The sequence below is a fragment of the Bombina bombina genome, chromosome 6, assembly GCF_027579735.1.
Source record: "Bombina bombina isolate aBomBom1 chromosome 6, aBomBom1.pri, whole genome shotgun sequence".
Taxonomy (NCBI): Eukaryota; Metazoa; Chordata; class Amphibia; order Anura; family Bombinatoridae; genus Bombina; species Bombina bombina.
The window spans coordinates 1077288212-1077302108 of NC_069504.1; the positions used below are offsets into that span (position 1 = coordinate 1077288212).

Below are 13897 nucleotides of genomic sequence, written 5' to 3' on the forward strand. Positions count from 1 at the left end.
AAATATATATATATATATATATATATATATATATATATATACATACATACATACATACATACATACACATATTTAGACTTGAATATGTATGTATGTATATATACCATATAGCCCTTTGCAGTCAAACACCTTGTCATATACCTTTTAAAAGATAATCTGGGAAACCTAGACACAATACAATCCCAATAGGAGGCACTCTCTATGTGATAAATTGTGACAATAAAATGCAACAACAATTGATAAGTATGTGATAATAACAAAATAATGATGTCCAAAATTCAGTAATACACAGTGATACACAGTGAGAGTTTGCCAGGGACTAATGTGGCTTAGGCTGCTCTTTGTCGTAAGAGTGGTGAACTTCTTTGGTGATGATGATCTGAAATACAGCAACACAAAGGCGCCAGAGTGGCCTAGTACAGTTTTTGCACGTAAAGGTAAATATACAAAAAAGGGCAACTCACAAGTGAACAGCACCTCATAGGTGCTTGATATGCATGCTGGAGCTTCTCAGTTGTCCAGCAAACTGCAACTGGGTAAAGCAGGAACTCGATATGCAGCAAATCCCCACTCCTACAGGGGGAAACCGCAAAGACACAAAGCCCAGCACAGCTAGAACTTTATAAAGAGATGGCGTGGAATCAAATGCACTTACAAAAAAGTTGCACCTAAACAGTTACTGATATTGCATGGCAGACTGTTCCCCCTGGTAGATACCGGAACTTGTTCCATAAAAAATGAGAATCCAAAAAGTAATAATAAACTGCAAGTGAATGCGTGAATGTAGATACAATATAACATTTGCTTCTTGATACAGTGAAAGTCCACAGCTGCATTCATTACTTGTAGGAATACTGAACCAGGCCACCAGGAGGAGGCAAAGACACCCCAGCCAAAGGCCCAAACACCTCCCCCACATCCCCCAGTCATTCTTTGCCTTTCTTCACAGGAGGTTGGCAGAGAAGTGTCAGAAGATTTCAGAGTAGTTCCTTATGGAGGGTACCCTTCGAGATGGGACTGGAGTTTTAAGTTGTCTTGTCAGCCTCTTAGTGAGAGCATTGATGAAAGTTAGAGATGCAGAGAGAGTCTTTCTGAGAAACCATCCAGACTCATATTAACAACTCCTAAGGAATCAGCGTTGACGAGTTTCGCTGCCTGCTTTACTTCACTCAAGTCCATGTCAGAAGCGCTGCTACAATCTGTCAAACTTGAAGGACCGTGTTTCTGTTCCACGGCATAGATTCCGGTAAGATTGTTTCATTTTTATACATATGTTAACAATAGAAGACAGGGTCACAGTGGGACTCCTTTCATCTGTATGGAATCAAGGGTTAATATCCCCTGAGGGGGATTATTGAACAGTGTGGTTGTTTAATCATGTTTGTTATGTGATTTTGACTGCTTTGTGTGTAAAACGTTTGGGCTCAGGGCTGATACGGAACATACAGGTTATTTATTTTTATTTATATTGAGTTTTATTAAGCTGGGGCAGTCCTGCATGAGGCACTGGGTGACCGGGAATGGTCGCGTTTTTTCCCCATTTCCTATTCCTGACCGTGTGTCTGCAGCATGGAGCGATTTTCTCTATCTGTCTGGGTCATAGGTGGTGAGTGCCACAGCCATTGGGGGTATAAGGTGCCAGTTGTTTTTTTCTATAATTAGACGAATTATGGAGGATTCTGATAATTTAGAGGGGGGTCCCTCTAATACTGAATTTGATACCTGTGTATATTGTGAGGAGGCTCAGGTAGTTCAGCCCTCTCAATTATGTTCCGTATGCCGCAACAGGGTGTTCTCATCAACCAATGTTGAGATGTTAGAGATCAATGAGCCATCCTCCTCTGAGGATTCCTTGTCCCGTGAGGTGTGTTCGATAGAATCTTCTGTTCCTACACATGCAGTTTCCCCAGGTACAGCTGCTCCTTTGCCTGAAAGGGACTTTTTTCCACCAGAGGTTACTGCGCAGTTCCGCATGGCCATTTCTACGTCCTTATCGATTTTGCCTCTTCCTGCTACGTGCAAGCGAAGGGTTAATCCATGCACTCCTGCCCAGGGTATGTCGTGTAAATTGAGGATTGTATCAGAGCAGTCATCTGGGGATTGGGTTCCCTCTGAGGCTTCAGAGGTAGGACCTCTAGGGTCGGAGTTTGTTGATTTGATTCCTCTGACTGAAGAGGATTTAGCATTTAGATTTATAAAGGCACGCCTGCGCTTGCTTTTGAGAGAAGTTTTGGCGATGTTAGAGACTCCTAGTACTGATCCGTCAGTCGAATCTCTGTCCTCTGAGTCAGATAGTGATCTTTATTAAACGAGTAGAGAAGGATGGAGTTCCTATTCTTTTCTTGTCTGCACATTTTTTTTTTATTTTTAGAATCCCAATCCAGAGCTCTACAGGGGAGTTTGTGTTGTGGGACAGGCAGGACCTGTTTTTTTGCACATTCCTTCTCGGCTATCACTTTTTGTGCTCTTGCCTATTTTCTTTTATAGGGACAGTCTAGTATAAATTAAACTTTCATTATTCAGATAGGACTTTTAATTTTAATTAACTTTCCAATTTACTTTTATCATCAAATTTGCTTTTTTTTCTTAAACTAAACATAGGTAGGCTCATATGCTAATTTCTAAACCTTTGAGGGCTGCCTCTTATCAACACAAAGAGACAAAGTACACGTGGGCCATATAGATAACACTGTGTTCAGGCACAGGGGGTTATTTAAAGGGACACTCAGGTTAAATTAAATTTTCATGATTCAGATACAGCATGTAATTTTAAATAACTTTCCAATTTACTTCCATTAAAAAAAGTGTGCACAGTCTTTTATATTTACAAGTTTTGAGTCACCAGCTCCTACTGAGCATGTGCAAGAAATCACAGACTGTACATGTATGCATTTGTGATTGGCTGATTGCTATCACATGGTACAAGGGGAGTGGAAATAGACATAACTTTGAAATTTGTTATAAAAAAATCTACTACTCAGAAGTTCAGACTAAGTGCTATTGCATTATCTTGTTATCTTGCATTTGTTGATTATGCAAATCTAATGTGTTGACTGGTCCTTTAAGATTTAGCACAAAACAATGCTAAATTTAAGACAATAGATAATAAACAGTCACAGTCATGTGATCAGGGGGCTAGAAGAAGGTTCCTAGATACAAGGTAATCACATAGGTAAAAAGTATATTAATATAACTGTGTTGGTTATGCAAAACTGGGGAATGGGTAATAAAGGGATTATCTATCTTTTAAAACAATAACAATTCTATGGTAGGCTCTCCATTTAAGAGCTCTAGGTTGTTGTAGAAACTCTTTTTTGGAAAACGTTTCGTAATATGGGATGTTAGAAGCTGACAACTTTGATTGTCAATATTTCTGGAGGAACCTATACATCTCGATTCAGTTCGAGGTGATGGTTCCCTCAACATTTTCGAGTCAGATTTACGTCATGGATTGTTCGCAATCTTCTAGGAGAAGCTGGAATTTAAGAATTTTCGGTTTAGCCCTCGAATGGCACTGACAGATATGTCGGTTACGTGTACTCTTTCCTTCTTCTCGAGAAAAGGAGTTGGTTCTAGCTTTTCCGGCCCAGACTGCGCAGGTCCATATAACCTTGATAAAGAAAGGACCTGTTTTAGGTTCTATCTTGTATGGGCGTTTGATTCTGGATCATATTGGTTCCAGGGGTCCTAGAGACTGGAGCTAGGCTACATGTCCTGCATTTCTGGGCAGTTTTTCTTCTTTTGCCTTGTCTTTCGGCAGAGAGAGAGAAGTTTATTTCAGGTGTCTTTTAGAGTACCTTTGCAGTGTGAGACTATTTTCATTATACTGTTTGTTTCATAGTCCAGTATAGGGAGGGGTCTCCCGTCCTATTTGGATTCCAGGGTACTCAAGCAGAGCTTGATTTGTCTCCTTTTTGGGTAGAATATAAGTTCTCTCTTCCGGGTTTTGTTTGGAAACACTGCAGGTTCACCGTCGAGCAGGATATCTTTCCTTTTTTTCTTCCTCTGGTGGTATTATCCAGTTCCTATAGACCGTCTCTCCCAGTAATCTCGATTCTGATCCTAAGTTTGGGATCTGGGGCTTATTGGGTAGTGACCTGATTACAGTAACAGTTTCCTGTGGCTTGATGATGCTGGTTGATTTACCGTAGTACCGTCTGATAGAAGAATTGTAGGGATTTTTTCTGTCTTCTTCGATCCTCAGAGATGGATCTAGACCAGAGTTTCTCTGGTGAAGGCACCAGGTTGGATCCCTGGATATTAATTTAGCCTTCCTAGCCAGGTAGACTTTACCTTAAGGTTAGCCCCTTCAGGTTGTGCCTTTTAGACCTGCCTCAGTCCATCGCTAGCTCGGTGTTGGGGGGGTGAGGACTTAGCTTGTGGGCCCTTTTTGGACTTCATTTCTCTTGCCAGGCCTCATCCCATCCGAGGTTCAATGTAGGTTGAGGCAGTGCAGTGGAGATGTTTCAAATCTGTCTTTGCAGCTTTTCTTGGACTACTGGTTGAGAGAATAGTTCTCTCATGTCCTTGTCAAGACCTCCCCCTGTGGGACATTTTTCTTATCTCCAGGGGCAGTTTTGGTTTTCGGTCGCAGCCCATCAGGTTGGTGAGGGCATGCCTAAAGGGGCCAGGATCTCTGGAGGTTTTCCTCCCATTGATATGTTGGATCTTATGGCAAATCCTTTCTGGTCTAAGGCTTTAGTCTACTGGATGTAGGGATCTAGTCGGTCTTACTTTTGCTGGCTTGGATCTCCTTTGGAGGTCGAGAGTCTCCCTAGCTTTGGGGGGTAGCATTTCGAGTTTGGTGGTGGGCAGAGGCCCACTGCGGCTCACCATCAGCGACCCTCTTTGGGATGGATTTTATCTAGAGTTATCTTTTTGTTAGCTGAATTGCAACTGGAAGGGGACGTCGAAGGAGAATCTTTGGATGCCCGTCTTTATTCCAGTCTACCCATTATGGGTTGTGGTTCAGGATCTTCAGGTAGAGCTAATGCATACATTAGCAGTGCCTTGAAGGTTCATTACCTTTTTCCCTTTCTCTGCCATATCACTCTTGCCTTGAGTGGTGGCTTGAATCTAGCAGGGATAGGCGTCAGTGATTCTGACAGCTCAGTCAAGGCCACATAAATCGTGATTCCCGTTTTCGTTGTTTGGCCTCCATGAAGTTTGCCCTTATTGCAGGGATCTGCTGGAACAGGATCTCTTTTTACTTTCTCAAATCTTTGTTCAACGGGTTGAGAGATGTCTTAGTCTTAGCTGATGAGACAGATATTCTGAGAGGTTGTGGTCCTCTCCTTGAAGTGTGTAGCTGGTCCCTTGTCATCTATCTCTGGTGTGGAGGACCCCTTCGGCCGGGAAGTACGTGGTTTGTCCTGGCACTCTACAGGGCCTGCAAGGACTCTTTCTTTCCTCCAGGATGATCTGGAGGAGGGCCTTTTAGCTTTGTTACTTGTTGAGACAGTGTTGGCCCTGTCTGATTTTTTTTGTCCAGCTTCAGAGGCTCATTGAGTTTCTGGACGTACAGTTTTTTTTTTACTAGAACTCTGACTGTGGCCAGCTAGGTGTGTAGTTTGGATGCTCCTTTTTGGGGTTTGGACTTTATAGTCTTGCATCGGGCTACCTTTGTACCCATGCATGATGTTGTCTCTAGGTCATTATCTTAGAGTCCTTCTACGTCTTTTCTTACTTCTGCGAGCAGAAGTCCCTGAGTTACGGCCTTGCTTTGTGTCCCTCCTTTTTGGGTGTTCCACGATAGTAGGCTGTTCTGCGGACTTAATTAGGATTTCTCCTAAGGTTGTGTCAAATCGCATTTTTAGCTGAAGTTTTGTGTACATTTTTATCTCCTATTCCTTCTTTGCGAAGGATAGTTTTCTACTTGATGTGGAGTAGTGCCTTAAGGATCTTTCTTCAGGCTATGTAAGAATAGACAGTTTTCTCTGTTTATTATCTATCTGAGAAGCGTAAGGGTCAGAGGGCTCTTAGTCTTCCTTATCTTTTTCAGTTGAGGAGTATCTTCCGCTTGGGTCATGACTCAGCAGGATGCTAGCCTCCTTGGAGGTTTACGGCTCAGTCTTTTCAAGCAGTGGCGTCCTCTTGGGCCTCTAAGATAAGGCCTATATGGTTCCTTTTGGTGTGCGGACTATTTGGCCTTCCTTACATTCATTTCAAAATTTTATTGAGTTTTTTGCTTCGGTGAAGCAGCCTTTGGGAGAAAGGGTTTGCTGGCTGTGGTGCCTTTAGATGGGGGCCGCCTTTCTTTTTGCCTTCCTGTTAGCATTCATTGTCCTATGTAGCTTGGGTATAATTTTCCTACAATTAATGAATGCAGCTGTAGACTCTCCCTGTATTAAGAAGGAAAACATAAATTATGCTTACTAGATCATATCCTTTCCTTCTGTACAGGTAGAGTCCACAGCTCCTGCCCGTGTTCTCCGTTGGGTGGCCCTACATTTTATCTTGTTCTTCTGGCACCTTTTTTCACCCTGATATTTCTCCTACTGTTCCTGGTTCCTCGGCAGAATGACTGGGGATGAGGGAAGTGGGGGAGATGTTTGGGCCTTTGACTGGGGTGTCTTTGCCTCCTCCTGGTGGCCAGGTTCAGTATTCCCACAAGTAATGAATGCAGCTGTGGACTCTCCCTGTACAGAAGGAAAGGAAATTATCTGGTAAGCATAATTTTATGTTTTTTAATTAAAAAGATAGCAACATTTATAGCTTTTTTAAATAGTTCTATTAATATAGATGGTGTAACTGTAGTTTTCAGTACATTTATGTTCTGTTTAGTGCAACTTTTTTTTTTAACGCACTATCCTCTATGCAAGGTTTTCAGTTGCGTTAACCCGATGAGCGTAAAATGCAATTGCGCTCTCACAGACGCGTTCACTTTAAAATTATAATACAGTATGAGCAATCTTTCCGTTGCGCAAAAAAAAAGCTATTGCTCACACACAACAGGTAGAGCGCCACTTGTAATCTAGCCAATAGTATTTACCATTACTTTAACCTTTTCTTCCTTTATTAATATATGTAACACATTTAGGGCTAGATTACGAGTGGAGTAGTAGTTTGCACTCTTGTTTGAGCGTTAAAACAGTTTTTTGCGCTTGGACTCGTATCACGAGTTGAAAGTAAAACGTTTGTGCTCTCGCAAAATCGCATGGAGCAGGGCCCTCTTCCTCCTGTACTAGATTTATTTAGTTTTGTTATGTTTTGTATTTTATCATCAAACCTTTTCATTGTACCCAGCGCTACGGAATTTGGCGGTGCTATACAAATAAATGTTAATAATATATAAATATCTATAGACATACATACATGATTATAGGTAGAGATATATACAGATATATAATATAAATATATATTTAAAAATACATAGAGCTTATTCTTCTATGTGCAGAACATTGTAATATCAAATATTCACATTATATACACAGTATAACACTATATGAATATTGCATAACTATGATCTGTCATGTTTTTATCTACTTGACTGCAAATGGCTACAATGCACATATATATATATATATATATATATATATATATATATATATATATATATATATATATATATATGTGTACATGTGTGTACATGTGTGTACATATGTATTTACGTGTTTTTATGTGCATATACAGTATGTCTGTAAATACATATATACACATATAAATATATACACATAAATACATCTGTACACACATATAAACACACACACACATATATATAAATACATATTTAGACACGTATATATATGTATGTATGTCTATCTATGTTAAAGCCCTTTGCAATACTTTTTTTCCCCTAACACCTGAGATCTCATGTCTTTGAGCCCTTATAACTTGTTTGTGCAATTTGTTTTTGTAAATATTTTCTAATACATGGTGTTATTATGAGTGTTTGTACTTTTAAATGTATTTTGTATATGTTTTTTGACCCCTGTGACTCGCGTAACAGATAACCAGAGCTCTAAAGACGCGGTAATCATTCTAGTGTAAATCGCAATTATGCTCACGGATTTGCATTTATTTTAGATTTGTAATACGATCAAAATTTAACTTGTGCGCATACGGCCACGAAAACCCGATATCGCTCGTGCACAAATGATAGTGCTTCACTTGTAAGCTAGACTTTACATGCCAGTTTTAATATGGCTTTTATATGAATGATATATATTTTTTTCATTTAATGTCCTTTTCCAAGATATAGAAAATAGTGCCATACAATGTATCCTGTGTATTCACTACTTTTTAAACTGGATTATTTTTCTTATATTTTTTTTCATCTATTTTTGAATAGCCTTTATTACACAGAAATGAAGTAAAGTACAGAACACAAATTATAATCATCAATAATACCAAACTACAATTTGCACATTTTCTTTCAATAATGCTGATTCTTTTATTTAATGTCCCTTCAAAACACACCTACTGTGAAACATAAAATTGTAATCAACAATAATAATCTGGTTCTCATTTTAGTAAAATCACACCCACTGGGAATATGCAATCAGATATTTAGCATGGGTTGCTATTTGTATGTTCTGCTGATGTGATTGTATGCAAAGCAAACTTTGTAAAGTCCCTCCAGCTTTACCACACGGTCAGGCCTTAGTAATGCTAGGCTTATAAGCATGGGTGTCTACATAATTATTTCTCCATGAGGGCAAAAAAGTTAAAGGGACACTGAACCCTTTAAAGGGACACTAAACCCAATTGTTTTCTTTCATGATTCAGATAGAGAATGACATTTTAAGCAACTTTCTAATTTACTCCTATTATCATTTTTTCTTTGTTCTCTTGCTATCTTTATTTTAAAAGCAGGAATATAAATCTTAGCAGCCAGTCCATTTTAGGTTCAGCACCATGGATAGCTCTTGCTTATTGGAGGCTTATATTTGCCCACCAATAAGCAAGCATTACCCAGGTTCTGAACAAAAAATGGGCCGGCTCCTACACATCACATTCCTGCTTTTTAAATAAAGATAGCAAGAGAACGAAGAAAAATTGATAATAGGCGTAAATTAAAAAGTTGCTTAAAATTGCATGCTCTATCTGAATCATGAATAAAAAAAAACTTGGGGTTAGTGTCCCTTTAAAGGGACATGAAACCTAAAAATGTTCTCTCAGAATTTAGATAAAAAATACAAATTTTAAAAAGTTTCCAATTTACTCCTATTATCAAATTTGCTTCTTTCTTATGTTATTCTTTGTTGAAGAGATACCTAGGTAGGTAGTGTGCATATGCATGAAGCACTACATGACAGAAAAAATGCTCTTGATAAGGTATAACATTGTTGCAAAACTGCTGCAATATAGGGCTGCAGACACGTGCACACTCCTCCTGAACTTAACTTCCTGCTTTTCAACAAAGGTTAACATGAAAACAAAGAAAATTGTATAATAGAAGTAAATTGGAAGGTTTTTTTAAATGATATGCTCTATCTGAATTATGAAATAAATATTTTGGGTTTTATCTCACTTTTATATGCCCCAAACAACGTAATATCAGTGTGAACATGTGCAGCTGGAGACAGTTGCTTGTGCCAATCAAATATATGTGCCTTGAAGTATAGCAAAAATATTATAAAGAACCAATACATATTTGACATCAAATTACAAAATTTGTCTAAAATGATAAAAATTCCACAAGGCTGCACTTCTTCAAAGACAAATGTTCAGTTAAAAAAACACTGGAATAAAACAAATACACATAGAGTAAAACTGTGTCTAATAGTTTTCTATAAACTACCTTTACATCATACTGATTGCATTAGAGCTGATGGCGTTTTCAGTTATGGGCGACCAGTTTGGGATTCAACTGACATCCCAGCACGGCTACTGGTCTAGAGGTGGAAACGTCACCTCATTGGAGCAAGCACTGTGCCGTGTGCGGCCTGAGCCACTGAGTAAGCAATACAGATAGGTTGAGTTTAACATTGTTTTTTAGGAAATGATGACAGAAATTAATGTTTATTTTTTAGCTATGGTTAATCCTAGAGTTTGTTAGACGCTTGGATTTACAATCAATTAAAGGGACACTGAACCCAATTTTTTTCTATTGTGATTCAGATAGAGCATTCAATTTTAAGCAACTTTCTAATTTACTTCTATTATCAAATTCTTTTCATTCTCTTTCTATCTTTATTTGAAATGCAAGAATGTAAGTTTAGATGCCGGCCCATTTTTGGTGAACACACTATGTTCTTGCTGATTGGTGGGTAAATTCACCTACCAATAAACAAGTGCTTTCCATGGTTCTGAACCAAAAAATAGCTTAGATGCCTTCTTTTTCAAATAAAGAATGCAAGAGAACAAAGAAAAATTGATAATAGGAGTAAATTAGAAAGTTGTTTAAAATTGCATGCTCTATCTGAATCACGAAAGAAAAAATGTGGGTTCAGTGTCCCTTTAAGCCCTCCTTTATAGCACCTGATTGCTCATTCATTTTGTGATCACTTTTTACAATATGTGGCTTTTTCACAGTATTCTAGGTAGTATTGGCAACTGAAACGAGGCCTGTACAGACAGGTTAATTACAAATAACTATGTAATGTTTTGATTTTGCAAGCAGAAAAGAGAACTGGATTCTTATTTCCTGCAGTTTCATATAGTAATTGGATACTCCTAGAAAAGGGATTATTATTGTCACCAGTATGTGGAATGTGTATGTTTGCATAGCTAAAGAACCCAAGCTCAGTTTTAGTAAGTGAAGAAATAAAACATAGCACTGCTATAATTACAGTATACTATGCTAAAATCTTATCTAACGACAAGGGTGGTATGACAACCCGTTTTGTGTTTACGCCTAAAAAAAGGGCTCCAAATAGCTTCTCCGGCCTTTGTTTTACAGCTCTAATTGCTTTGGAAGAAAGAAGTTGAGAATGACACAGAAAGAAAAATGGTCCCTTCCTCCACACACTTTTGTCAAATATTTTCTCAGTTTAGAGCTGTTTTAGGATTCCTGAGTATCTCATCTTTGCTACACTAAATTATTAGTTTGTTATTTAGAATCAGTGTTCAGAATATTTCAAATTTATAATCACAACATTGGTTTGTATAATGTTGTGTTCTTGGTGACAGTTCCCTTTTGTGTTAAGAGCCAGATGTACTCAGTTTCTAAGCTGCTATGCCATTTCTCTGCAATAGCTATTATACACTTTAGCATATCAGAATGTGACACTTTAATGACATGAGTTATTAAGAATTCTTAAAGGGCCATAATACCCAAATGTTTAAACACTTGAAAGTGATGCAGCATAGCTGTAAAAAGCTGACTAGAAAATATCACCTGAACATCTCTATGTAAAAAAGAAAGATATTTTACCTCAAAAGTTCCTCAGTAGCCACCTCCCATTGTAAAGGATTTCTAAGCAGCATTTTAGTGTGTTTGTCCTGGGACATCTGAAGGGACTAGCATCGTGCACTCTCATATTATTTCACCAATCAGGTAAAGGAAGCTTACTATGAAATCTCATGAGAGTTAAGTGAAATCTCATGAGATCACAGTAAGAGTTCATGACCTCAGCACTGCTGATGCTGATTGGCTGCTGTTCATTTCTTCATTTTTTAATTTTTTTTTACCTGCAGCTGGGAGCAGCTGAGTATAACTTTTTACACAGAACTTACTCTGCTGAGCTGAGGAGATTGTGAGGTAAAATATCTTCCTTTTTTACATAGAGATGCTCAGGTGATATTTTCCTGTCAGCTTTTTACAGTTATACTGCATCAGTTTCAAGTGATTTAGCATGTGAGTATTATGTCCCTTTAAGACAAAGAATAGAGAAATGCAATATTTAAGCCAAAGTGACCTTTGAGCAACTGGCTAAGGCCTCTATTTATCAAAGTCTGGCGGACCTGATCCGACACTGCGAATCAGGTCCGCCAGACCTCGCTGAATACAGAGAGCAATACGCTCTCCGTATTCAGCATTGCACCAGCAGCTCACAAGAGCTGCTGGTGCAACGCCGCCGCCAGCAGGGGGTGTCAATCAACCCGATCGGGTTGAATTGTGGCGATGTCTGTCCGCCAGCTCAGAGCAGGCGGACAGGTTATGGAGCAGCGGTCTTTAGACCGCTGCTTCATAATTGCTGTTTAGCTTCATACGGAGCTTGATAGATAGACCCCTAAATGTACCTGCTGCAGACCGTGCATCAGGAAGAGATACAGTAGCCAATAAAAAATGCTATCTAATTATAAAGGGCCAGGTTACGAGTGGTGCGCTATTGTTTGTGCGTGAGCGATAGAGGTTTCGCATTCATTGCGCAAAAGTTCAATTGCACGTATTACAAGTTGAAAGTAACTGCAAAAGTGTGAGCACAATCGCGATTTATACTAGAATGATTACCGCAACCTCAGAGCTCTGGTTAACTGTTCTGTGAAACTAAAAAGTGTCGCAAAACAAATCGAAAATACATTACAAAGTACAGTTATACTCATACAATCTTTGCAGACAAGTAGAGCAGAACATGAAGAAGCATATTTATGCAATATTTATATTTAATAAAGGTTTTAACTATGTTTTTATTGTAAGTATTTTACATTCCAATGTTATGCACATAGCAGAATATGTTCTAAGTATTTCTAAATAGATATTCCTATTTATATCTGTAAATATCTATATATATATATATAATCATATGTGTGTGTGTATGTATGTATATATATATATATATATATATATATATATATATATATATACAGTATATATTCATATTTTCATATTGTCAGGTTAACACACTTGAGAATATGTTCGGGTTAGCGCGTGAGTAGGGTGTTTCGTTTTCCCCCCACTATTATGGCTCTATTGACTTCTATGTGGGAACAGGTTTTTACGCTCAACATTCTAACTTCAGCTTTTTGCGTGCATCGGGATAGAGCATTAGCGTTAACTTTTTACTTTCATCTTGTAATACGAGTGCTTCCTGAAAAGTTTACTTCTAGCGCTCTACTTTTTTCACAGCTTATTATTGTTTTATTAAAGGGACAGTGTAGTCAAAATTAAACATTCATGATGCAGATAAGGCATGCAATTTTAAACAACTTTCCAATTTAATTTTATGATCAAATGTTCTTTGTACTCTTGGTATTCTTTGTTGAAAGCTAAACCTAGGTAGACTCATGCTAATTTCTAAGCCCTTGAAGAATACCTCTTATCTCAGTACATTTTGACAGTTTTTCAAAGATAGAAAGTGCTAGTTCATGTGTGCCATTTGGGTAACATTGTGCTCACTCCTGTGACTGCCAAAATGCAAGTCTGTCAAAGGAACTGAGATAAGGGGGCAGTCTGCAGAGGCTTAGATACAAGTTAATCACAAAGGTAAAAAGTGTATTAATATAATAGTGTTGGTTATGCAAAACTTGGGAATGGATAATAAAGGGATTCTCTATCTTTTTAAACAATAACAATTCTGGAGTAGACTGTTCCTTTAATGTTTTATTTCAGTGGTTCCCAAAGTGCGTGGTAATGCCCCCTGGGAGGGGGTGGAATTACTGAGGGGGGCACTGATCGGCATAAGAGGTAGAAGGGGGGGGCACTTGAATTACCATGTAGGCACTAGTGGAAAGAGGATGCTAGGGGGCCCGACAAGTATAATTTGTTGTGATCTATACTAGATGCATAAAGCAAACAAACTAGCTTGCTTTGAATTTGACGTTTTACTATTCTTTCCCTTCAAGACTTTTTCTTCTATTATAGTTCAGATTTATCAGCCTCACTACAATAAATTGCCGCCACTTGTACTGTAGAATTGCATTCTTTGTTTTGTCAGTGCTATACATTGGCATGAATTATTAGCATTAACACTGTTTAGAATCATTGTGTAGCAGCAGGAAACACAGTAAAGGCCTTTTGTGCTTGTCTGAGTAGCTTTGTATGCAGTCAATCATCTATTTTTAAGTCTTCTGT

The 13897-nt window shown here is 38.4% G+C and overlaps 1 protein-coding gene across 1 annotated transcript in view; it reads left to right on the forward strand.

Annotated features, from left to right (window-relative positions):
- Nucleotides 1-322: 322 nt before the first annotated feature.
- The window catches only part of AGBL3 (AGBL carboxypeptidase 3), a 323892-nt gene continuing 310317 nt past the window's right edge, over nt 323-13897 (forward strand). The window contains exons 1-2 of the mRNA XM_053719686.1: nt 323-437; nt 9768-9899. Coding sequence (XP_053575661.1) covers nt 323-437; nt 9768-9899 — 247 coding nt within the window. The remainder of the gene's footprint in view (nt 438-9767; nt 9900-13897) is intronic.